Raw genomic sequence first — 23267 nt, 5'->3', positions numbered from 1 at the left:
TATAAATATCTCTTGTTTTCACACGATACCCATTTTCACCCTTTCTATTTCATATCAATGTGGTTGTCTGGAAGAGATCACTTTTAGTAATAAGACCGCCTATTGTACTATTTATTTTCTTTTCATGTTTGAACAACTTTTATCGTTAGACTTTTTTGAAAATCGCGAAAAAAAATATTATCCATACATATTTTTTTACTACGGGGTTTTAAGTGTGGTTTGACTTTAACTGCTTATAGCAAACGTTGTATAGAGTTAGTTATTAGAGTTAGATACATAAAAATTTGAACATTTTGAAAGGTAATAAAATGTAGAATAATATACAGGGTTATTGGTAAGTAGACCTGATCTTTTCAGGAGGTGATAGAGGAAGGCATTTCCAGTCGATTGAACCCTATAATGCATTATCCTAAACTTAACCATTTCTAAGATATTGAATATTTAAGTTTTTTACGAGGGCGGGTCAATAAGTCCGTGACTTTTATAATTTCCCGCCACTTAACTGAAAGAACAACACTGCTCCTGTCAACAGTGTCAACAAGCATTTGTCAGTAGACATCTGTCAAAATTTGCACAAGTTACGTCACTTGGTTTGTGTTTTACACCCGTTCTTAGCAACAACCGCGTGATTTAAAAACATAATGGAAAAAACTGAATTTCGTGTGCTCACTAAGCATGATTTTTTTACGGAAAAAAACCATCACTGAAACCAAGGCTAAGCTTGATAAAGATTATGGGGACTCTGCACCATCAATATCTATGGTTAAAAGTGGTTTACTGAATTCCGTTGTGGCCGTACAAGTACGGAAGATGCCGGACGTCCATGGCACCCAGTTGAGGTCTCTACACCTGAAATGATTGAAAAAATTCACGACATGGTGTTGGCCGATCGGAGATTGAAAGTGAAAGGGATAGTGGAAGCCACAGGGATATCACGTGGCTCACTGGTTTCAATTTTGAATGATCACTTGGGTATGAAAAAGCTTTCCGCAAGATGGCTGCCGCGTTTGCTCACAAACGCAATCGAATGACAACTTCGCAGAGGAGTGTTTGGCGTTGTTAAACCGAAATTCGGGCGAGTTTTTGCGCCGTTTTGTATCCGTGGATGAAACGTGGATCCACCACAACACACCAGAGACCAAAAATCAGTCTAAACGGTGGGTTTCTCGGGGTGAATCGGCGCCAAAGAAGGCCAAGGTGGGTATTTTGATGACCTCGAGAAACCTCATTTTTTGGAAGGGATAAAAAAATTGCAGAAACTTTGCACAAAGTGTATAGAGCTCAAAGGAGACTACGTTGAAAAATAAATAAAAAAAATATCCAAAAACCAGTATTTTGTTCAAAAAGTCACGGACTTATTGACCCGCCCTCGTATATTTAAAAACTAGCCATATTTCAATATTTTTTTTGTTGAGTTGCATAAAAACTAAATAAGAAATGTGCATTATTCGACTTAAATTAGACATAATATTTCAAAATATTTAAACATTTTAAAAAATATTATTCAAAACGCAAAAACAAATAAATGAAATTAAAAAATAATTTAATGTCTTTTTTTTTGTGCACTTTAGCTTAAAACATTGTCAACTTATAAGCTTTCAAAAAAGATATTTCAATATCAAATCGAGATTAGGTATCACCAAGATATGGCCAAAACATTTTGGCAAACAATTAAAAAAACTTAAAAATTAAAATGAAATCGTTAAGTTCCGAATGCCTTCCTCTATCACCTCCTGAAAGGATCTGGGTCTACTTACCAATAACCCTGTATAAAAAAGTGGTATTAGTGAGGCTCTGTATAACTTAAGAACTAACTTAGTTTTTTTTTAGTATTTCTTATAGTTTTATTTAAGTATGAGTACCTACAGTTATGTTCAGAGATAGTGGTTTACTTATCTAAGGTTATGTTAAAATAAAAACTACAATGTTGTCTTTCATTGTACAAGTAATCGGCATCCATATACGGTAAGACTCTAAAAATGAGGTAAGTTGGCATAGTACGATATAAATTTTAAATAAATTGAATAAACGGCTTTACGAGATTGTCGGCATTCAGCGACCTCTAGTACTTAAATTTGAAAAAGTTGGCATAGTACGATAGGTTGAAAGAATTTTTTTAAAAAGTCTGCATGCAGAGATCTCTAAGTACTTAATTTTGAGAAAGTTGGCATAGTGCGATAATTTGTATCAAATTTTATATTAGTAGACATTTTGCAGAAAGTCGGCATTCAGCTACTAGATCGCGGACTCTACAGTCCAACACAAAAAACATGAAAACTAAAATGGATCTTATTAGCTGGTGTTCAGATTTTTGTAGTTGTTATCAATCGGTAATTTTAGTTGAGTTCTTTTTTCATGTCCTGATGAAAGTTACAGACAATAAAATTTGACGAAGCCTTGGAAAATCTAATCGTACTCTTTATTTCATGGGCTATACTGTAAGTAGTAGAAGTTAAATGTTGTTACATTCTGTCCCAGCGGCACGGGTCCGTTATTAACGTCAATAAACTCGTTTAAATGCGCATTCCATCAATCACACATTTATAGCGAATCGCGATATATTGACGTTTACCTTTGTTAATAACGGACCCGTGCAGCGGGGACTGAGGAAATACCTGACCATAGACTATAATGTAATAGCATAGAAAACGATAATCGTTCATTAAAGTTCAGGTTTATTTGACCCAATTATCGATTTAAAATGCAAGTAGTGTATTAATATCACAGAAGTAATAAGTAGATTAATATTAATAAAGTCACATTTTAAAGAAATAATATGAACATTAACTACTCTCTATGACTTTTGGTTAGAAGCAGAAACAAAACGAAAACAGGTTGTCAAGCTGACATTTTTGTTGTCAACAAGTTTTATTGTGAAAATGGCGACCACAGGTATTGGTTTTCGATGGTTAGATTTATTGGAAAAAGAATTCGACAAAGCATGTGTGGAATTGGATACCTCTCTGGGTAAGTAATCACAGAACTCTGGTTAGTAGCTGAGTTTAATTCGCATCGACCTGCTGTTCAGTTACCAGGCATTTGTTAATGTTTCCCGGCTGTCGTAACTTCACAGTCTTGTATTCTTATTTAACACAATAAGTAATGTTTATCCAGTCCTAAATTATTTTTTTCGATGACCTGTTACACAATGTGTACTAGAACCCACTACCCATTATATTTTAAATAGGTATATGCTGTGTAGGTTTGTTTCTTCCAATATAAAAGCTTGGAGTGGGATATCTTCCTTTATCTTCGCGTAATTGAATATTAAATTCATCAATATCCTAAAGGAATAACTAAAAGACCTACTCCTCCCCTCTTATCCTTAGTTTCCACAATGTTAGTGAGTAGGTCCTTATTGTGGCCCTAGACATTTAAAGTATTTTTTAAAACAAAGCTGTGATAGCTGCTATGAGCTTCACATCTAATGCTTTATTTACTGGATAAATAATTTATTATACTCTAATAAGTATGCATATTTCTATAAGGAAGTACTTACATCAAAATAATATTTCACTTCTTCAAGGGTGGTTATGTCACAGCCAGCTTCTCATTTAAAATTTGTGGTAGCTGTCTTGCAATTGTATCTTTAAATGGTTTAGTAAACATTGCATTACTGTTAATATTGTCAAACATACAATAAATTCTTAAGGTCTGCACTCACTAGGTGACACTGCGGCAACTGCACATCAACATTATTGTTTCTGTGTAAATATATATTAGTCATAGTTTACTGTGCAGCAATAGAACTGCACAGCACAACACTATACTGAGCTCTCTTTAAATAACATAGTGTCATTTTGCTGCAGTTCATTTCCATCTGGTGCCTGCATACTTTTACTGTCATAAACCTTCAAAACATCTGTATAAACCTAATTTACTTCTATCTGGATACATAAAGACTGCATACAAATAATAAAATATATCCGATTCACTAAAAGAACTGTTTCTTTTTAGCGGATGTGGACTCGGAAGAGCCAGAGGTGGTGTTCAACGCTCGGCAGAAGATCGCCACTCTGGGCTCCTGCTTCGCCCAGCTCACTCACAAGGCACTCACTATATTTCAGAACAGTGTTAAATTGGAGGTATGTTTTTTGTGTATGAATGTTCATTTTCAGATTAATGGACTCCTAGTTACATAAGTTTGGTGTAATGATAAATCTACCAGTATATAACTTGTATATGATTTATGCATATTATAGCTGAGTTATCAATAACCTGAATACTTATGTGCCTTATGTAAGCCCAAACCATCAAAGAGAAATACAATGTTAAATGACAGAGTCATAGACACCTTCAATGGCTCAGCCCAGCTGAGCCAGTTTCCATAAAAAAGGTTATATTATTTCATTTAATTGTTAACACACAATTTTTTTTATACCGCACCTCTTTTCTTAAAGCTAAAACAAGAATAAAACACACCTAAATAATTCTTAAAAAGTATATTACTTTATTATCATCATGACTGTTACAATAGCCAGTCTACCCTGGGTCGCGGTGGTATGGGTGTTTGTGCATATGTCTCCATTGCGACGGGGGCTCTGCCTTGGTGGTGGCGCTGAGGACCTTGTCTTCATCCTTCATCATCATGAGTTGAGCTCGCACACACGTGAAAAAAATACTAAAACCTCTTTTCGTCTGGGTTAGAAACCTTAGAAAGCAGTAAATAAAACGCAGCGAAATAATTCTTACAAAAATATATTACTTTAATATCATCATCACTGCCACCATCCCGTTCGCTAGTCTACCCCGGGCCGCGGTCGTACGGGTGTTTGTGCAGATGTCTCCGGTGCGGCGCGCGCGTGGCCGCGTCGGGCGCGGGGCCGGGGCCGCCCAGCACCGCCTTGTCCTCGGCCATCATGTCGCCGCCGCCGTCGTCCACGAAGTAGCCCGCGTCGTCGTCCTCCCAGTCGGTTTCCTCTTCGTCGCGCTCGCTTCTGTTCAGTATATTTATCGTATTTAGTAAAATAGTAATGTAAAGTGAAGAATGTACTGGCTGCAAGGGAGTTCCCCTCTCAAGTATGGCTATGACCCTGAATTCATTATTATACATATTATGTCACATACATATGAATTATCTTTTGTACTAATAGTGACTCAAAATGAGGAGGATCAATAATTGTGAACTCTTTCCTCGAAATCCTGGGGCCATATACTACTATACTAGATGGTATAAAGATAGTTGAACGTCTCACTCAAGCTTCATAAGCAGTTTGTCGGCGGCGGCGGTGACGTCCCCCTCGGGCCCCGCGGCGTCGTCCCCCAGCCTGGCCTCCAGCCGCTGCAGCGCCGCGTCCGCGCGGTCCGTCAGCGCCACGAACTTCTCCGTCAGCTGATGCAGCTCCGACTCCTTGAAGGCAGAGTGAGAGGAGTTGCGGAACGCCGTCTCCAAGCGCTTGCATGTCGCGTCGTACTGGAAAGGAATGGAAGAAATGATTTCAAAATTTTCAGCGGTTGGGCCTGTCCTTACGCTAGTAATATACAAGTGAATGGATGGAAGGCTGTTTAAGTGGCATGTTGATTGAACCATTTACATTACTCGCACCGGTAGACGGTTACTCTCATAAACATAAAATAGAAGTAATGACAAGAAAAAACCGTATAAACTCTCAGTGTGATGTAAAGTAACACCAACGTTTATAGCTTACAAAGTTGTTGCGGAGACAAAATGAGTTTATTTAACTGCTGTTTTATTAGGCTCATTTTATGCGCACATCAACGCGGCGAATGGGAGATAGGCGTGTGATTTAGCGTGTTGCTTACCTGCGTGTTGCGTCCGGTGCTAAGTATTTTCATGACTCTATTATCGTGGCTCCGCATTGTGCTTTGTATGCTCTGCAGCTCTCGGAATGTCGATGCGGTCCTTAATGAAAAACAATTATTATGATTAATTAATAAGATAAACATTAAACACACTCGGCTTGTACTCATATGGCTGGAAAATAATAATTTAACTATTTGTATGAAAAATGTCATGGCAGTCTCGTGCCACATTTGGTGCAACTCAGCGATTCTCAAAGTAACCCCTTTAGAAAGCGTAACTACTATCTTTATTTGGTATCTAATTTCGGTAAACTATAGACCAAGTACGGGTTGCCATAATGTCCATAACGTGTAAAAGTATTCTTCGATAGACAGTGATGCCAATTATGAAGGCGGAAATTCTAATTTTAATGCTGTCAAAACCTTAATTTCTTTGTTTAAAATTCGACTCTATGATTGTTTCCGTAAATGTCATTTTATGCTAGCAATTTTTTTAGTTTGACAGCGTTAAAATTAGAATTTCTGCCTTTAGAATCAACATCAGTGGCGCCTTTAGTGAAAACTATCAAACTGTTCTTCCAATCGTAAAACTTATGGTGACCCCCACCTGGGAAAATCACCTTCATAGTAGAGTAAAAACTCACTTGTTGATCAAGGAGTCGATGAGCTTGTCGAGCACGTCGGCCACGTGCGTGGGGTCGTCCAGCTGCACGCGCTGGCACGAGTCCACGAAGCGCTTCTGCGCGTCCAGGACTTCTTGCATCTGAAGACAATACGGACAAGGATTAATACTAAATTTGTTCTTCTTGGCGTGTTGGTGACAAACACTGGAGCTGTTGGTTAGGGTTTGTAGCCGTAGAAAGGATTGGCCCATCAGATTAGAGATAGTTGATGACTGCTCAGGGTGCGAAAATTATAAGGAACAGGTTATATGTCACTCGATAAGGCTCCTTTCGTGCACCGCAGCATTCACGCTGAAAACTTAATTCATAATTACGTACTATCATTTTATTAAATGATGTGGCGTTTTGTAATTTAAAGAAAACAACTTAAAGTATTTCTATCGTTGTTTTACGATGCTATTCGTCAATGCATTCAAGTGCGTCTTGGGAATGTATGACGGAAGGTTACATCCAATACAATTTGCATTTAAACCGATTGATACGGTGTGCGGTGCAATCTCCATGAGATTCCTGTTTTCTAGACGAGCGGGCCCGGAGAATGTGACAGTGACAAACTGTTGTACAGAAGCTTCACATCACTGAGCGTACGAAATGTGGAATTTAACTCTAGCCAGGGCACAGTTATTTAGATGAGACTAAACCACCGATATAACAACATTCACGGCTTGTAATCTCGTGCCACATTTGATTTTCCTTGCGTGGTGGTAAAATATGTAGGTTACAACAGCCTCTTGTCGGTCGAAAATCTTATCATCATCACCAATGAATTAAACCACTGCTGTTAAAACCTAATAGAAAAATTATGAGATCTCAGATCCACTGATCTAATAATGCCAACCCAGGCGGGTTCGCCTCACCTTCAAGTCGATGCGGTAGGTGTTGTCATTGAGCCGCCTCGAGAAGGCGGCCTCGAGGTCGGAGGAGGTCAGTCTCGCGTCGCGCTGCCGCCGCGCCAGCGCCCGCAGCCCGTCCGCCAGCTCGCGCCGCGTCACGTTGATGAGGGACAGCCCGTCGCGCATCAGCGCCTCCAGCGTCAGCCCCCGCCGCCACGTCTCCGCATACGCGCCGCTCACCTGGTGGTTTAAATAATGGTTAATGTTGGATGTTCCACGGGCTCTTCTTAACGTCAAGGGTTTACCCCGGTTAAAAGATAAAAAAGTCAACATCATCAGCCAATAATTATTCCACTGCTGGACATAGGCCTCTCCGAAGGAGCGCTACAGCAATCGGTCCAGCCACTACCGGTCACCGGCTAAAAAGTCAACGATAGAAAGCAATTTATGTCATTGACTCATATATTTTAGCTTTCTATTGAAAATAAGAAAGAAAGAAACATTGATATTGGTAAAAGCATTGTAAAAATCGGATCAGGCATTTTCGCGTTTCGCCTAAAACGAAATCTGAAATTCGTATTGTTTGAAACATTGAAATTACACTTAATTGGGTCAGTTGAAAATATTATACTCTTACTCATGCCATGCGTTATGGCTGCCAAATATGCTGCATAATGCATTTTGGAATGTTTTCATTTCTTTATTCAATAACATGCTACAATTCCTGTGAATTCCAGCAACCGCCTTACCTTTTCTAGTAGATGTCTATGCGAGTCCAAATGACTGGTTAAATTCTGGGCGATCTCGGCAACCTTTGCTTGACTTTGTTCGAGCTTTTCGTTGCTTTCTTTAATGGTGGCCTGAAAAATAATACGTAAGGTACATAACGTAGAATATTCCTTATTTGTTTGTACACACACGTGAAAATAACTAAACTAACAGTGGGCCATCAGAGCGGCACAGGACCGGAAGAATTAGCGTACAAATAAGTAGGCGATACCCAACAGTAGGCGATAGAAGCCTGATGATGATGATGATGAAAATACACAACTTAAATACTAACAAATAAATTGCGTTCTTATCGCTTAAGGTAATTGTAACCGATTTTGCTTAACTCATCATTTGGCTGGAATGTGCTTTGGACGTCAAGTCCTGTGAATGTGTTATTGTGGTATACCTAGCCGGTTATGTAGCCGGTTGTTTAATTAACTATCCGATATCTCAAGTATACCCGAACGCGTCCGTAGTCGAGCTGGCTTCAGTAATCGTAACCGATCACTGAGGTTAAGTAACAACTGGCAAGGTCAGCCATTGGATGGGTGACCGATTTCATGTGGTTATTTTCTTGACGCTACCGTGCTTCGGACGGCACGTTAAGCCGTGGGTCCCGGTTGCTGCTTCGGCAGCGCTCGGGAGACTCCCCCCTACCCTACCCCTTCGGGGATTACAGTCGTGAGCATATGTATGTATGTATGTACCTACCTGCACGCTGGTCTGCAGCATGTGCAGGCGGTGTTCCAGGCGCTCGGCCGCGAGCTGTGCGCGCTCCAGCCGCAGCGACAGCGTCGTCTCCACGCGGTCTGAAAAACAATGCAGAAAATACATTAAAAGAACGCATACAATACATTTAAAGAACTCCGCTAGCTTAGCACGAGGCGCAAGACGTGACAAAAGTTTTCCGTTGCACTCGCTCTCGAAGCCGTGCTATGTGAGTGAGCGCGATGCGAGGCTTTTGTCCGTCTTGACGTGCACGTCTTGGACCCCGTGCTAACCTTACTGTTAATGCCTTACCGCAACCTTTTCTATGCGAGAAAGATAAAGATAACTTTTTTCTTATTTCTCAAATGAACTCTTTGATTATGTCTGGTGATTCAATTGCTCTAATATAGTAATTTACACAATCAATATTCTTCATTAGACGGTAGCCCTAACCGGATACTATCAATTGATTCGTTATTCTTGCTGGTTCAATTATTGTTGTGGACAACATTGCGAAAGTTGACCCAGCGCGTTCATTGCATAGACCAAAATAGGATGTGACACATTGAGATCAAGCCGTATAGGGCTGCTTCCCGGATGGTAGCATTGTACAATGTAGGTACTCACCACACTGTTACTACATGAACTGTGTAACACAAATTTTCAGACTTATAATAACAATAACCATATCATGTACTTAGCGGTGGTGATAGATCTTCATTTTTGTCTCATTCCCATTCCCATGTACTTTTTATTCTCATTTGCAATTCGTTAATTTGTACTTCGCAGTGTCTATTCCACTCACCAAGTTTGTCTTGTATGACGTCGAGTCGCCGCGATTGCTTCACTTGCACTGCACTGATGGTGTCCAGAACTCTAAATCTCTCTTCGAGCACTGCCAACACAGTAGTCAAGTCCTGGAAACAAAATGAATTCAATATTAAATCGCGAAATTTATCCCGCCGTTAAAATAGTTTACTATCCGATGTGGTTGTAAACATGTAGATTTTACGACATGTCCACTTTTATGCCTTGTTGTCGCTGTTCTTGATCCAAAACGGATATTTATGTCTGCCACCGGATTGCTAGGCTAATCTGGAAACATATGTAGTTTAGCTTGTCGTATCGTATGAAACTTCAGGATAAATTTATCCTTCTTTCTGTAATATTTCATTTCGCTTCCAATAATTCTAATCAGAGCCAACATCCCTGATGTAAAATGTTGTAAAAGTAAACAGTTGCAATAATCCGCATGTTTCTATTTTGATGATTTAGTTCTACAGTCCCTACTTCCTACACTCTTAATCATGGAGTAAGCCGCATTATAAATCGCTCCTCATATGAAAAGTATCCTCCTGTTAAAAATAAGGTCGCTTTACCTTGTTATACGCGTTGTGCGCGTGCGTCCGTATGAGATGGTTGTCGGCGGCGGTCGAAGCTGCCAGTACGAGCCACGCCAGCGCCGCCCAGCCCGCGCTTGACATCGCCAGGGCTGCGGGGGAAACAACTGAACGTTAGCTGATCATAATGTAAGACAAATAATAGGATCAGTTAGATGTATTTATTTATTTATTTATCTAGTGAGCCAGGTATAACGACTCTGGCAAATAGTATGTGATGATGATGATGGTGATGATATTAGGTCCTTACATATGAAATTGGCGTTTTCTATGGGAGGAACATAAAGTCGTTTTTTTTTTAAATGAAATATATTAAATTAATCAAAGTATGTACCATTGCTATGTATGTACTTTTGCCATCTCATAGGTAGTTCATTGATCCCCTTACTAAAAAACCATTCGGGCGGGAATCAATAAATCTTTGAAGGCGGTTTGGACTGCCCCATCGGAGTTGATTTTTTTTCCTTGCAAGTAGTTATCCAAATTGCGAAAAAAATGGTAATCTGTTGGAGCAAGGTCCGGAGAGTACGGTGGATGTCTAAGACATTCTAATTGAAGCTCCTCTAATTTGATAGCCGTCTGTTGTGCAGTGTGTGGTCTAGCGTTGTCCTGAAGCAGCAGTGGCCTAGAGCGATTGACCAGCCTCGGTTGTTCAGCAGCTAGCTTTTCCATCATGGTTTGCAGTTGCTGACAATAGATATCTGCCGTAATCGTCTGGCCAGATTTAAGAAAGCTGTAGTGAACGACACCGGCACTAGTCCATCAAACACTTACAAGCAACTTTTTTTAAGTCAATTTTCGCTTAGGGCAGGATTTGACTGGTTCGCCAGGGTTCAGCCATTGCGATGAGCGCTTCCGATTATCGTAGAGGATCCACTTTTCATCACAGGTAATGATTCGATTTAAAATTCCTTCATTATTGTGCCGGTTGAGTAACGTAACGCAGCAGTCGACGCGCGTTTGTCGGTTTGTTTCACTCAATTCATGAGGTACCCACCTTTCAAGCTTTTTCACCTTCCCAATTTGCTTCAAGTGGATTAGAATAGTTTTATCACTAACACCGGAGCCTGCAGCTAACTCGGACGTGGTTTGCGATGGATCCGCTTCCACAATAGCCTTCAATTCTTCATTATCAACTTTGGTCTCCGGCCGTCCACGAGGCTTGTTCTGCAGGTCGAAATTTCCAGAACGAAAACGTTGGAACCAAAAACGCACTGTGTTTTCTTTTGCGACACCGTCACCATACACATCATTAATCCTTCGAGCCGTTTCTGCAGCACTGGTGCCACGGTGGAACTCATACTCGTAAATAACGCGATATTTCAAGTTTTCCATTTTGTAAACAGAGTGACACAAAGAAAAAAACAAAAGAAGAAAAAACAAATGAATTAGGGGGTTTGAAACACAAATGCATGAGTAAATAGCTGTATGAATTTGAATTTGGAATTCCTAACCATAAAGGTAATATTTGAGATCAAAGTGGCCAGTACGACAAAACGCCAATTTCATATGTAAGGACCTAATATAATCAACTTATTGAAGTTGAACACCCATCAATTTGTTGCAGCAAAATATATTCACATCACAAAGCTTTCCATCATTAACGAAAGTCTTGTCCAAAAGTGGACTAACGACCTGTTGATGATGATTAATTATGAAGCTTCAGAGATTTTTTCCTGCTTGCTAAATTAAAAGAGCCATCACTATCAAATTGAAATTAATTTAATTGAAATTGAAGAGATATAAAATTTTATTATAATACCAACAATTTTATTCAGCTATTGATACATGTTGCGTGTGAGTCATAATGACAGACCTTATAGGGTCAATGCTATCGATCGTCGATGCAATTCTATAGAAAGCCCTCCGAGAGATTCCCACAGGAATGCAATTGCTTAGTTGGTTTGTTTGCATTTGGTTTATTCTCTTTGTATCTGAATCAATTACAGGGACAAGGGTTCTCGATTAGCTAAATTTATTTACTTACATTAAATACCTAGTTAAAGTACCTACTTTTCATTAGTCTGGGGTGGGTACCACGAACATAATGGTATTAACATCAACACGTTACATATCTAAGGTATATTGTTTTCATATCAAGTAATTCAAACATAACTGTAAAGTTCCGAGATTTATCCGCCGACGTATCATTAGACGTGAAGCTTTCGTCTGCTTTCGGCGCCGCTGCGAGTGATGTCCGCCTCTCTGTAATCAGGCGGCATTGAGGCGCATTGTTTACTCTGATCGCTGCCAGGTGTTGTCTCGTCCTGTTTACACGACACTATTTATTTGCATTCCTACACAGTTCGTGAACCCTAGCGTCTGTCTATGCGGCGACGGTCTCGCGGTATTATCACAGTATTCGCCCACACTTGCGGCGGCGCGGGTCAATCTTCCTCCGACCATCTAGCTCTGCCCCATGTGGTTATGCAATCCCGCTGTGATGGGATTGTTGTGGTAATGTCAGAATCACTTCCCATTAGACGGTGACAACCAAAGTTATGGCTGTTGTTTGTGTAACTGAAACGACTTGTAACTTTCCCTGCATAATTTTTCGATGTGTGCATTTTATCACTTTCAATGTTTGCGCTAAACGGCATTCTTGTTACGCGAGTCGCGAGTAGGCCCTTACAACTTCGCAGAATTCAAGTATATCTTCATTATCGTTGTTATGGATCTTTATAAAATAGTATTGGTTCTAGAAGTATAAAATACCCATTTTTAACCATTACATGAATATTTTTATAATAATTAGTAAGCAATAAGTTGGCGTTGCGCACGCGCAGAGTCCGGTAGCTGTATCACGTAGTCGCACACATTTCGGTGCCGGCCCCGATTGGTCTCGGTCTGCTCTGCTTTCATGCATCTCTATTAATTGATGCTTCGATCGCAGCGTCACGTCGCGTCGGCGCAGGCCCGCGATCCACTAGCTCTAACAAGAACCTTCCCTTCAATGAATCTAAATAAGTACAGAGCAATTCCTTTTAATGGGACTAACGAAAGGACGCTCCCACTTTGATTTAAAATCGATAAAGAAAGCATTTACAAGCTCGTCTTTACTTAAGCCTTGTTGAAACTGTCAAAGAAGCTCATAAATAATTATTGTTAGCTGCAATTGACGGAGCCCCGTATTATTTTTTGTTCCTGTTGCATACCTGGAAGCAATCGAAAAATCTGAAAGCGAAAGGTGTGTTGTACACGCATTTGGAGTTCGTTGACCCCAGCGCACTTGCAACTCCTTGCAGCGATCTGGAGTTATAAAAAAGCTATTCAATCGAAACTTTTGTGCACATTCCGGTATATTTTAGTGTTTATAATATAATTTCTCGTGCTGAATTGGAATCAAAGCTTTCACAATTTGATTGCGCTGTAAATCGCAACAGACGGATGGTACATTGAATGGCCCATCTATTCGGTGGGTGCTTGTCAAAGTTCAGTGGAGCTGGAGGGCTGCCAAGTCGGCTAGACCACACGCCACTTCCAGGTGTCTGCCCGCGGCTCCTGCCTCTCATTGCTTTCATACATCATCATTACAACCAGCACGAATGAATCTACACTTCCTGAATAAACAAGCAAGCCTAATTAATTCTCGTGATAAGACGTTATTTGACAAGCCGACTCGTAATTTAGAGGCTATTCACTGTAATTTCATTGCCCTTTTCGTCTACGGATTCCTCTTCCTTGTCCTATTATGCAGACAAGCTTCCTGGTGAGATCACGACTATTCAGTAAGTTTGCGCTTGACGCTTTGTCTATTCGTTCCCGTCGCAACCATATTTTAAAGCAATTTATTTCAACGCAATGGACGTCTCGGGACAACAAGCGGTGAAAATTAATCGGATTTTTTCTTGTTGAGTCATGCAGCTTCCGTTCGTAAATTGAAATGTTGGGGCTAAGGATCGAAAAGGATGTGCAACTGTTTTTTTGTAGTTGAAATAACCTAGAATTAAATGAGATGTCTTAGTTATATTCCGAACAATAAATAATCACTGTTATTTTAATCTCGGTGTTGGAGGAATAACTATATATAAGCATCTAACTTTAATTAAAGTTCATGATTCAAAGGCTCATGTTAAGTATTCATTAGAACAAATATAGTTGAAGTGTCGGGCCCGAGGCTAATGCTCCGCGCGGGCTTGCTCGAGTCCACGTAACAAATGTTGGAGCTGTAATCCGCAGAGAATACCGCCCGACAACTCCAGCCTGATCTTAATAAAGATAAATGGCAGATCTCGACGGATCTAATCCAGTAAAAAAAGCCTAACTTAACACATTAACATAATATTTCCTCTCTCGACAACGACACAGGAAGGAGGTCAGTCCAGTGACGCGACAGTTTAGTGGGTTATATTTTGGAAGTGCCTAATAAATCGACGCGACGTCTGCAGTTAAAGCATTATGTCGATAAACTGTGGGATCACCACCTAATAGCTTTTCGATTCATTTAGCATAAGCGATTAGTTATTCAGTGGTTACAAACGGTGTTTCGTTGAGTAAATGTTAAGTCGGTTTGTCTGTGCTGCATGATTGTGTGGGGACATTCTGCCGTGTGGTTTACCTGCTCAGACTCGGCGGAATGTTGTCGGGTAGCGGATTGTAAATTTTGCGTTTATTTCGCAATTCTGTCTGAGTCACGTCCTGGCTAGACGCTTCGGTGTCCTTAATTTGCCTACTTGTTTATGAAAACTGCATTTTTCCAAGCACCTTTAATAGGTTAGCAGCACCTTTTAACTTTATTTTTCTAAACTCTCAACAATCACTCAACCCTAAGATTCAATTTAGACATAGTAATTAATTCCCATGTCAGCTGTCCGGTGCATGGATATAAAGCTACATCTCTTTAGCTGTAGGGGTACCTAGTACGTCGTATATGCTCATTATGACCCACGTCAGGAGATGAAACAATGACACGACCAGCACACCCACCACGTTTGTTAATCCACTCTTTGACATGCCAGTCTGTTCTACTATTCTTCGGGAAAACAAAAGCTATTTTAAAAATGAGCAAGTGTACGTCGGCCATCTTAGAAATAAATTATCTTAGCGTAAATTAAGACAGCATTTCAACGTACTTTAACTGAGATAACAAAGAAGTACATAGTGATAAATATAACATATTCATTAACAATTCAATTGTCCTCCCAGCTTCCTACTGACCCTTGGCTTCCTGTAGCCCTTTGTGGCTACTATTTGTAATCTTTAGTCATAAAGTCGGGAATGCACTAAGAGCGCGTTATCAGCCGGGCTAGGTCGTGTCACCGCGCGTCCTCGTTTCGGAAACTTATGTGTCGGTTGTATCACCTTCGAGTGTTTAGTGCGTAATTGTTTTATGTGCTACTCACCGAGCAGGCAATCTCGGAACTTTATCTCATTTTGTATTTGCATAGCTGGATGTTTTGTACAGCGAAGTCTCTACATTGTACCTCGCTTGAGTGTATGAGTTCTGTCGTAATGCTCGTTTCTGTTGTTGTCTTCGAACGCCACTTTAAACCTTTGTTTAGTCTTCAAGGTGTAGCAAACCTCACATTAACTGTTTACACGTCTGTCTAGCACTTTCCTAAGCATGATGTTTTCGAGGTGCAACTTATCAATTAGTGTTAATAGAATCGTTTTCATTCGCTGATGATTAATGATCTGCACAGGATTGATAAATGTGTAAGATTGCACGTATGATGTAGAATGATTTGAGCGTGCAGGATGTCAGCGAGGTGTCAGCAAGTAGGTTATCGTGGTGGCAGACGGCGCGGCGTGCGCTTGCACAAGTCAGCGTAATTATCCGGCTGCCAAGCGCCCAACTGACGATGGAGACGAAACGCTACCCTGAGGCACGTAAATTGATTTACACTTTACAGCTGGTTCGGAATTTTTGCAAATTCGCATACCAAGCAGAGAGGGACCAATAAAAAAGTAATGAGATAATTGAACTCCGCAGGTAATAAAGCTTATTGGATTTAAACAAGTGCTTACATTAAAGAAAGTTATTAAGGACGTAATATTTTCTCGTGTGAAGCTTTTAAAACGTCCGTAATACACAGTCGTTAAATTAACCTGTAATTGCAAATATGTATTACGTCTAAGCAGATTCATATTTTACTGAGTCAATCAAAGTGTGGGGGAATTTGGTAACTTTCTCCACTTCACTTTTTATCAGTTGCATTGCATACTCAAAACAGTGTGTTCAAACATAACATGCTTATTTTATCTACAAATATTCAAATGTCTTCTTTGTTTTAAGATAGTGTAAGAAAACAAGTTGCGAACTTAGTAAGAATGGGGTTTTCTTTGCATTTCTTTAGAAAACGTCTGTGTGCATGTAAGTTTGGTATGATTTTCCAGGAGTTGACAAAAACCTTGCATTGTCATCATGTAATCGCTTTTAATTTAATAAAAAAATTAAATCATAGACTGCATTTGATATTAGGTTGCGTGACTCTAGTTGAATTCTATATTTTCTTTTAAATGATAGACACCTTTTAAAATTGGGGAACATATCTAAGTATAATGGTTTCCGAAAACGTTCAATTGCGTGATACGAAGTTCGTGGTTTGCCCTTTAATTATTGTTATTATATCAAGAACATCATTCGATTATAGTCATAAAAGTAATATCCGATTAATAACATATTAACATGCTGTTAAATTGTTTTTCGATTGTAGGATTACACGCATCAAAATACATTATATTTTGGAGGAAGCAATTTATCTAAGGTCTTATATGTATAAGCTTTACCTGATAATAATATTAATTGTAATCTGATGAAGTTTAAACTTAAAAAATGTAGGCTGTGTGTGACGAATGTCATTTAAAAGCTTCACAAGTAAATGGGTACAGGAATCCAAGAACGGTTAGATGTAAGCAAGATTTATCTCTTTATCAAAACAGTTTAAATGCCACTAAGCGGGGGAGCCTTTAACATGTTGCATTGTGCAACGCCACGCGTATCTTGATCCGCTCTAATCCGGGGACTTGCATTCACCAACGCAGCTCCATTCATGTTTATTCGGCTTTCCTTAAACAAAGCTCAAGAACTGTAATCCTATATTGCTCTATTTTCCCGACTTCTAATTGCTTCGTTTGTACTGGTGCGGTTGTGAGAAATATCGTATCCGGGATTTGTTTCGTGTGTGGTATTGGATTGGATTTGTGGTATGCCTTTGATCATGATTGGTGATTTATTAGAGGTGGTAATTGCAACATTTTAAATAATATAGACGTTTTCAATAAGATTTGTTTTGTTTTGGTGGCAATAGTCCCAAATAATCAGCACACCACGGATGTATCGATTGCCTTGCAATTTTAAGTTGGCCAGTAGTGTACGGTAGCCGTGTTGCGGTCACGCTATGAAACGTATATCCGCCCCGAGATCCGAGACAATGCTCTCGCTTAACGAGACCATTTTGTCGAACCATTTTATCGAACTCGTATTTTGTTACCTTTCCAGTTTGACTGGTTATTATTTTTAACAATGGAAATGTGGCTGATGTCCTCCGAAATGCAAATTTCGTTGTGCAATAATAAGAAGACCCTCCGACGTTTCTCAATGAAATTGAAAATGAAATGGACGTTGACATTACTAAATCTGATAAATTATTTGATTAATTCAATGTAAATTTATAATTCTATCGTGTTAAATCACATCACGTGATCAGACCTTTAATATTTTGTGCTACGTATTTACTAACACGTATTATTGGGCAAGCTAGAAATTGATGAGATCATTCCTATGTAACTTGCATAGGGTGAAAATTTAAAAATGGAAGATGAATCACGAAACCGCAAAGGTGACAAGCGTACTACGTTATTAGTGCGGTAGCTGCCACCAGACATGTGACTTGGGGTCAAGTTGAGAAGGTTCAGACAAACACAATACCATCTAAAATGTCGTAAGATAATAATAGAATAACCCTGTTAAAACTAAGTTATGAGGTTGAAGTAACTGAATAGGTAGCAGCTTTGAAAGCTTTTTACATTCTTTTGTTTTTAAGACTTCGATAAGACACAGGATTATGGTCATTTTACCGTCAACCTAAAACATAATTTCAACATCAACTCAAAGTCCTATTCAAGCAGGTAAGTAAGAAATAAAGCATTTTTGTAATATTTGAGTAACCTAGTTGTAATGGTTTCATCAAGAGCTCTACAATCTCATTAGAATGCACAAAAACTTAGCCTGTTGGCTGGTCACCTTTGATGTCATTGTGGGAGCTCGTAACATACTCGTGAGCAGAACCGGCCTCGGCGGCATTATCTTAATTACAATATTACCATGCTGATGATTCGCTTTGAATACACATTAGGTCGCGTAATGGAGAGACATTGCCGGTTTTCGCGCTCCACATGCAAATATTTGCTCGTCCTCTTTGAGGGTTATTCCTTGCTCCTCCTTACTCTACATTTTATTCTTAAGTGGAAGTGAATGAAACGAGAATTGTATTTATCGAATTCAACTATGATAATGCAACGTCCACTATAGCGAAATTATGGTCCATACAAACTGTCTGTGGCTAGTTTGTGGTCATTTAAATATGCTATTTATATGATCTTTATTCTTGGTTTGGTATGAGTTTATACTGAAAATGCAAGTAGGAATGCACCAGTGCTCTGCGGCCTGAGGTCCTAATTATTTCTTGACTTTTATTGATGATGATTTTCTTCTCCCCGAAGACAGGTAATGCCAGGGTTGTCATTGCGGGCGATGTGGCTAAATTAACTCTTAACTCCAACCGGTAGTGGCTCCATTTACCACTGGCTCCGTTTGCCAGGCTTGCATTTAACTTTGATTATGATATGTATTACGTTTCACAATGTTGTCTTAGGTTGTGAATCTAATGATGCGCTTGTTCAAACCGCCTACGAAGATCCACCGTGCGCCTCGCACATCATACACGTAACCACTGTCTTCTCGTATATACCAAAGCACATATTGTTCTCAGAAAACAATCCGCACTCATCGATTTTCCACATGTTCCAAAAGTAAAGGTTACGAAATGTAAATTTTGATACTTTCACTCAACTCGCAACTGATACGTTGAGTGGTATGGAGGTTAAGAAAACATAGTTTCTTTTTCATGAAAATGTGTAGTATATGGTACCTATATTACGACATTTTATAACGTTTAAGGTTGAGCTTACAAATTAACCTTAAGCTACTTAAATTAAAATCGCATATTTATTCGGCCTCATAAAGACTAACTGATTTCGCAATTAGCTAACCTGATATTAAATATAAATGAATATTCAGAAGTTCATAAGTTTCTTTGAATGGATATCGCTGACACGACTTCTTTGAATACGGTTATCCTGCGATTTTAATGTGTCGACTTATTTAATGACAACTGCATTGGTGTGGCTTTATTTTAAAGCTGTTTCAAAGTGGATCTGGAACGTACGTCGGCTCCGCACTGGCCAGGATGTGTCAGGCTGCCGGCGACTGTTTGCACCAAACAAATACGAGACACTTGTCTCGACATGCAGTGCAGGGAGGCGCGCTACTGCTCGCCCAGTGTTTGTCCACGTTGACACGCATACACCACTCGCTTGAATAATCACACCAACTACCAATAACATTCATTCAAGACCACTAAAAACCTCTTAGGGCAGGTTATGTAACGCGACCGCGCCATCATACCCAGAGTTGGCCCACGGTTAGTCCGTATGTGTTTATTGCTTTGCACACTTCAATTATCTCGAACCCTACAATCATCGGTGCAATGTAAGGCGTTGTTTATGTTGGTGTTGATTGGTTTTTTCTCAGGTTCGAGCCGAAGTCTCAATTTGGAATTTTATTTATTTGCACAATCCGCCATGGGCCTGCTAAAACCCATTGAGTCTGCCGCCTGGTCCCGGAAAGAGTTGTATGTGTAATATTTATGGCCCTTAATTATTATCATGCGGCGTATATTCAATTTGCTTTATTAAGGTTTGCATCTCTCCGCTGTCGATTTGATTAATTATCGATTATTTCTTTATCGTGTATGGTATGTCGATGATTTTAATTATAGATAGGCTGTCATGTAATATCGCAGAAAACGCGGTTTATGAAGATTTTTACATGACGCAACGTGTGAACACGAAGTCCTGACGAAGCATCTAGTATAAACCCCAAGGCTAGCCCATGATGTGTTCTTGATTAAGATACTGCTTGTAATTTGTACGGAGGCATAGACTAGTGCAATATAATCACAATTTTATTACCGCAATATAAGTAAATACACACCGGTCAGTTTAATTAACGGCTGGAAAATCTGGTGCGATCAAGGTTTCCTTCGGCTAGCTCTCCCGTGGCAATGGCAGTAAAGTGGTTTTACTGGAGGGTGTATCTCGCCCCACATGTGGGGTCACGGGCTGTTTGTTCACTTCACCGCTCTGGTACATTGCGGAGGAATTCCTTTGCCTCGGCCATGTTTTTCTTTCCGCAATGCAAATAGCGCCGGAGCTTTTAATGGTCTCTCTTAGTTACGATAGTGCCGGCGGTGCTTTCCTTGACCGGCATGAAATCATCAGTGATACAAGTGGTTCGGTCAGTCGGCCTTCACCGGGCTCCCACGGTGTGGGGCAATGAGGCTCTAGTGCTGCTTCAGGAGTCTTCGGACTAATATGCCAAGTGGTGGTCTACCACTTAATTCTTTCGGCCGTCGATATAATTATATTGAAATATATTCACTGAATTATTTACTAATTTGTTATTGATATTGATCACTAATTTATTTTGATGTTAAATATATTATATAGGTAATACATAAAATCCATACTAGATCACCTGTTGCACAAAACATCAATCACATTAATCATCACATGGGGCGTTATTACCATGAGTCATATTCATATAGTCATAATTAACTTAGAGTGAAAGCAGATTTTCTATTTTAAAGAGATCTTAATTTGTTTTATTATTTAAAAATAACTGAGTTTATCATAAAATATATACTTTTAGGCATTGTACGTTGAAGCTGACCGCTGTGTGTCAGTCTGTCAGGGGCCTGTTTCTCATTGCCCATAATAGGCTATTACCAGCCAAAGACAATATTTTCTTTAAAAAGAACCACAGCTTTTAAAGATATATAGTTTTTTTTATTCATATACCTCTCACTTTAATTTTCTTGTTGTCTTTGAATGCAAGCCCGACCTACAACATCTCTATATTCTTTTCAGCATTTTTTTAAGCGATGCGTTGCAATGCAATGTTTTTTTTTTAAATATAAACAATAATTTTCATTTTTTTAGCATAAAAAACAAGTAATTAAGGTACTTGTGTTGTTATTTGTTTTTTTTTAAGATTCTTGTATTCTTGTGTCAGTTCTTTTCACTTAGCTTCAATGATCGTGCTATCAGCTGCGCAGGCGCACAGTTCGTTAACTGTCAGGTCAGGATCTAATGCCTTGATTTATGCTACCGTTCACCCGGCCTGGCAGTTGACAATGTCTAACGATCATTTGTTAGCGTGTTATTTCACATTTTATGTGTTTAGATAATAAATTAATTTATTTACAGATTCGCGTAAACATGCTATGCGAAAATAGGTATTTTATTTTTGCTATGAAGATTCTGACCTATGAAACTATTTATGAATGCGTTTATAAGCAGAGGTTGCGTTCATTTAACGAGTGCGGCGTAAGCTCATTCGCTTTGGAGTAATTTCGAAACGTACTAATTACATGGCGTATATTGCTAATTCGCATGTGTTTATAGCACTAAATTGGATATGCAATGTAGATTCCGACTTGGAAACTGTTTATATTTTTTAATTTTGTAATAAAAAAAAATATACCGGAGGCTCTTTTAAAACAAATTGCGAATTGGTTAAAATATTGATTGTGATATACATAACCTTCATAATGCCATAAAATATGAATGAAGTACCACAAATACCTTTTGTTGTTACATTTACGCAGATTCGCAGCACGTTGTAGAGACAGCGATGATGGAGTAGCAGTGATAAGCGCTGATAACACAATTCACTAGCCTACAGATGAAATATTACTATTTTAAAAAACTTTTTATTGTCACTGAAAAATCACTCACTGGCTGGTTAGACACGCACTGGGAGAAAGAAGTTTGAGAATTACGATTATTGAATTTGGAATCGATCGTGGTAGCGCGTGGTGATTGGCGCGCGGGTGACAGGTGCGCTCGATGCAGCATCCGCGGCGGCTCTGAGCGCCACGCCCCTGCGCTCGCGCACCTCCCCGCTGAAACCTGCGCGGAGGTTTTCAGCGAGCTTTTCCGAGTTCAGCGCGCGCGGGTCGCGACTGTTGTTTAGTTTTTAGTACAGTTTTGTTGTTGTTGTTGACGTTACGTCGTTGTTGTGAATACAAACGTGCGTCATGGATTTACGTTAGATATGTGTGAGGTAACTTATGTAAGTTCTATTTAAAATGGTAGTCAGTTTTCAATTGTATTTTTTCGCCTTAATTTCAAATTATTTGTCTGCTTTCCGTGAGATTGAACGTGAGGTTGACATTTTAGTTTTTAATGAGCAGGTTCATCATGACCTCACAATTTTATAGCTCTACGTGAAGATAAATATTTTCAATGAATAAAAGCTTGATCATCAGCATACGACATCATAAAGCTTAAAGCGGATTATTAAGAGCTTTATCATATAGTTAGGTACTTGCAAATATTAAAACTATACGGATCTTTACAATGTACGAATTTCTACTAACTAAACAAACTTTTTTTTTTAAATCGTAGATTAATTTTACGCTGCAAAAGAGCCATAATTTACAACACAACTCGATTCCTTATTCTACGGCTGCAACACTCAGCTGTGAAAACATGAAAACACAATCTGAAATGGCCACTGAAAGGGCCTTTCAGCACGTCCGCATTATCGAGAGATATCTTTCAGCAGAACAACATTCGTCCGGCGCATCTCGAGAAGCCATAAAATGCAATGATATATGCTGCATGGTCGTGATGCGTTTCGTGAGAACGACTACTGGCTAGCTATAAATCGTGAAATGGTCACTGGATGTGTGTGTTGATTAGCACTTCATTAAAAAGAAATCCATCGAGTTATAATATCCCCGAGTGGTACCTATAGGTTAAACCATTTAAAGGCTACACACTCGCGCGAAAAATTTAGTTATATACCTACCTTGTTTCAC

At 39.4% G+C, this 23267-nt stretch overlaps 2 protein-coding genes across 4 annotated transcripts in view; one reads left to right on the top strand and one right to left on the bottom strand.

The window, feature by feature from the left end:
- Nucleotides 1-2837: 2837 nt before the first annotated feature.
- Nucleotides 2838-23267, top strand: part of LOC105398535 — a 46496-nt gene continuing 26066 nt past the window's right edge. Inside the window, exons 1-2 of the mRNA XM_048629303.1 lie at nt 2838-2967; nt 3958-4085. Coding sequence (XP_048485260.1) covers nt 2880-2967; nt 3958-4085 — 216 coding nt within the window. The 5' untranslated portion in view covers nt 2838-2879. The remainder of the gene's footprint in view (nt 2968-3957; nt 4086-23267) is intronic.
- LOC105383011 lies at nt 4683-22339 on the bottom strand. 3 transcript variants are annotated; one of them, XM_038105700.2, is made up of 10 exons: nt 22027-22339; nt 10138-10250; nt 9564-9675; nt 8762-8859; nt 8024-8139; nt 7304-7514; nt 6408-6526; nt 5764-5863; nt 5196-5413; nt 4683-4937 (listed from the first exon to the last, which is right to left on the bottom strand). In XM_038105700.2, exons 2-10 carry the CDS (start codon nt 10240-10242, stop codon nt 4745-4747), a joined length of 1272 nt encoding a protein of 423 aa, XP_037961628.2. In that variant the 5' UTR covers nt 10243-10250; nt 22027-22339; the 3' UTR covers nt 4683-4744. The 3 variants fall into 3 exon arrangements, with proteins under 3 accessions (XP_037961628.2, XP_037961627.2, XP_037961629.2); XM_038105699.2 differs by having other exon boundaries at nt 7304-7519; nt 8029-8139; nt 22027-22336; XM_038105701.2 differs by having other exon boundaries at nt 7304-7519; nt 8029-8139; nt 22180-22334.

This window comes from Plutella xylostella, chromosome 22, assembly GCF_932276165.1.
Source record: "Plutella xylostella chromosome 22, ilPluXylo3.1, whole genome shotgun sequence".
Taxonomy (NCBI): domain Eukaryota; kingdom Metazoa; phylum Arthropoda; class Insecta; order Lepidoptera; family Plutellidae; genus Plutella; species Plutella xylostella.
This window is presented reverse-complemented; position numbering and strand designations above follow the sequence as displayed.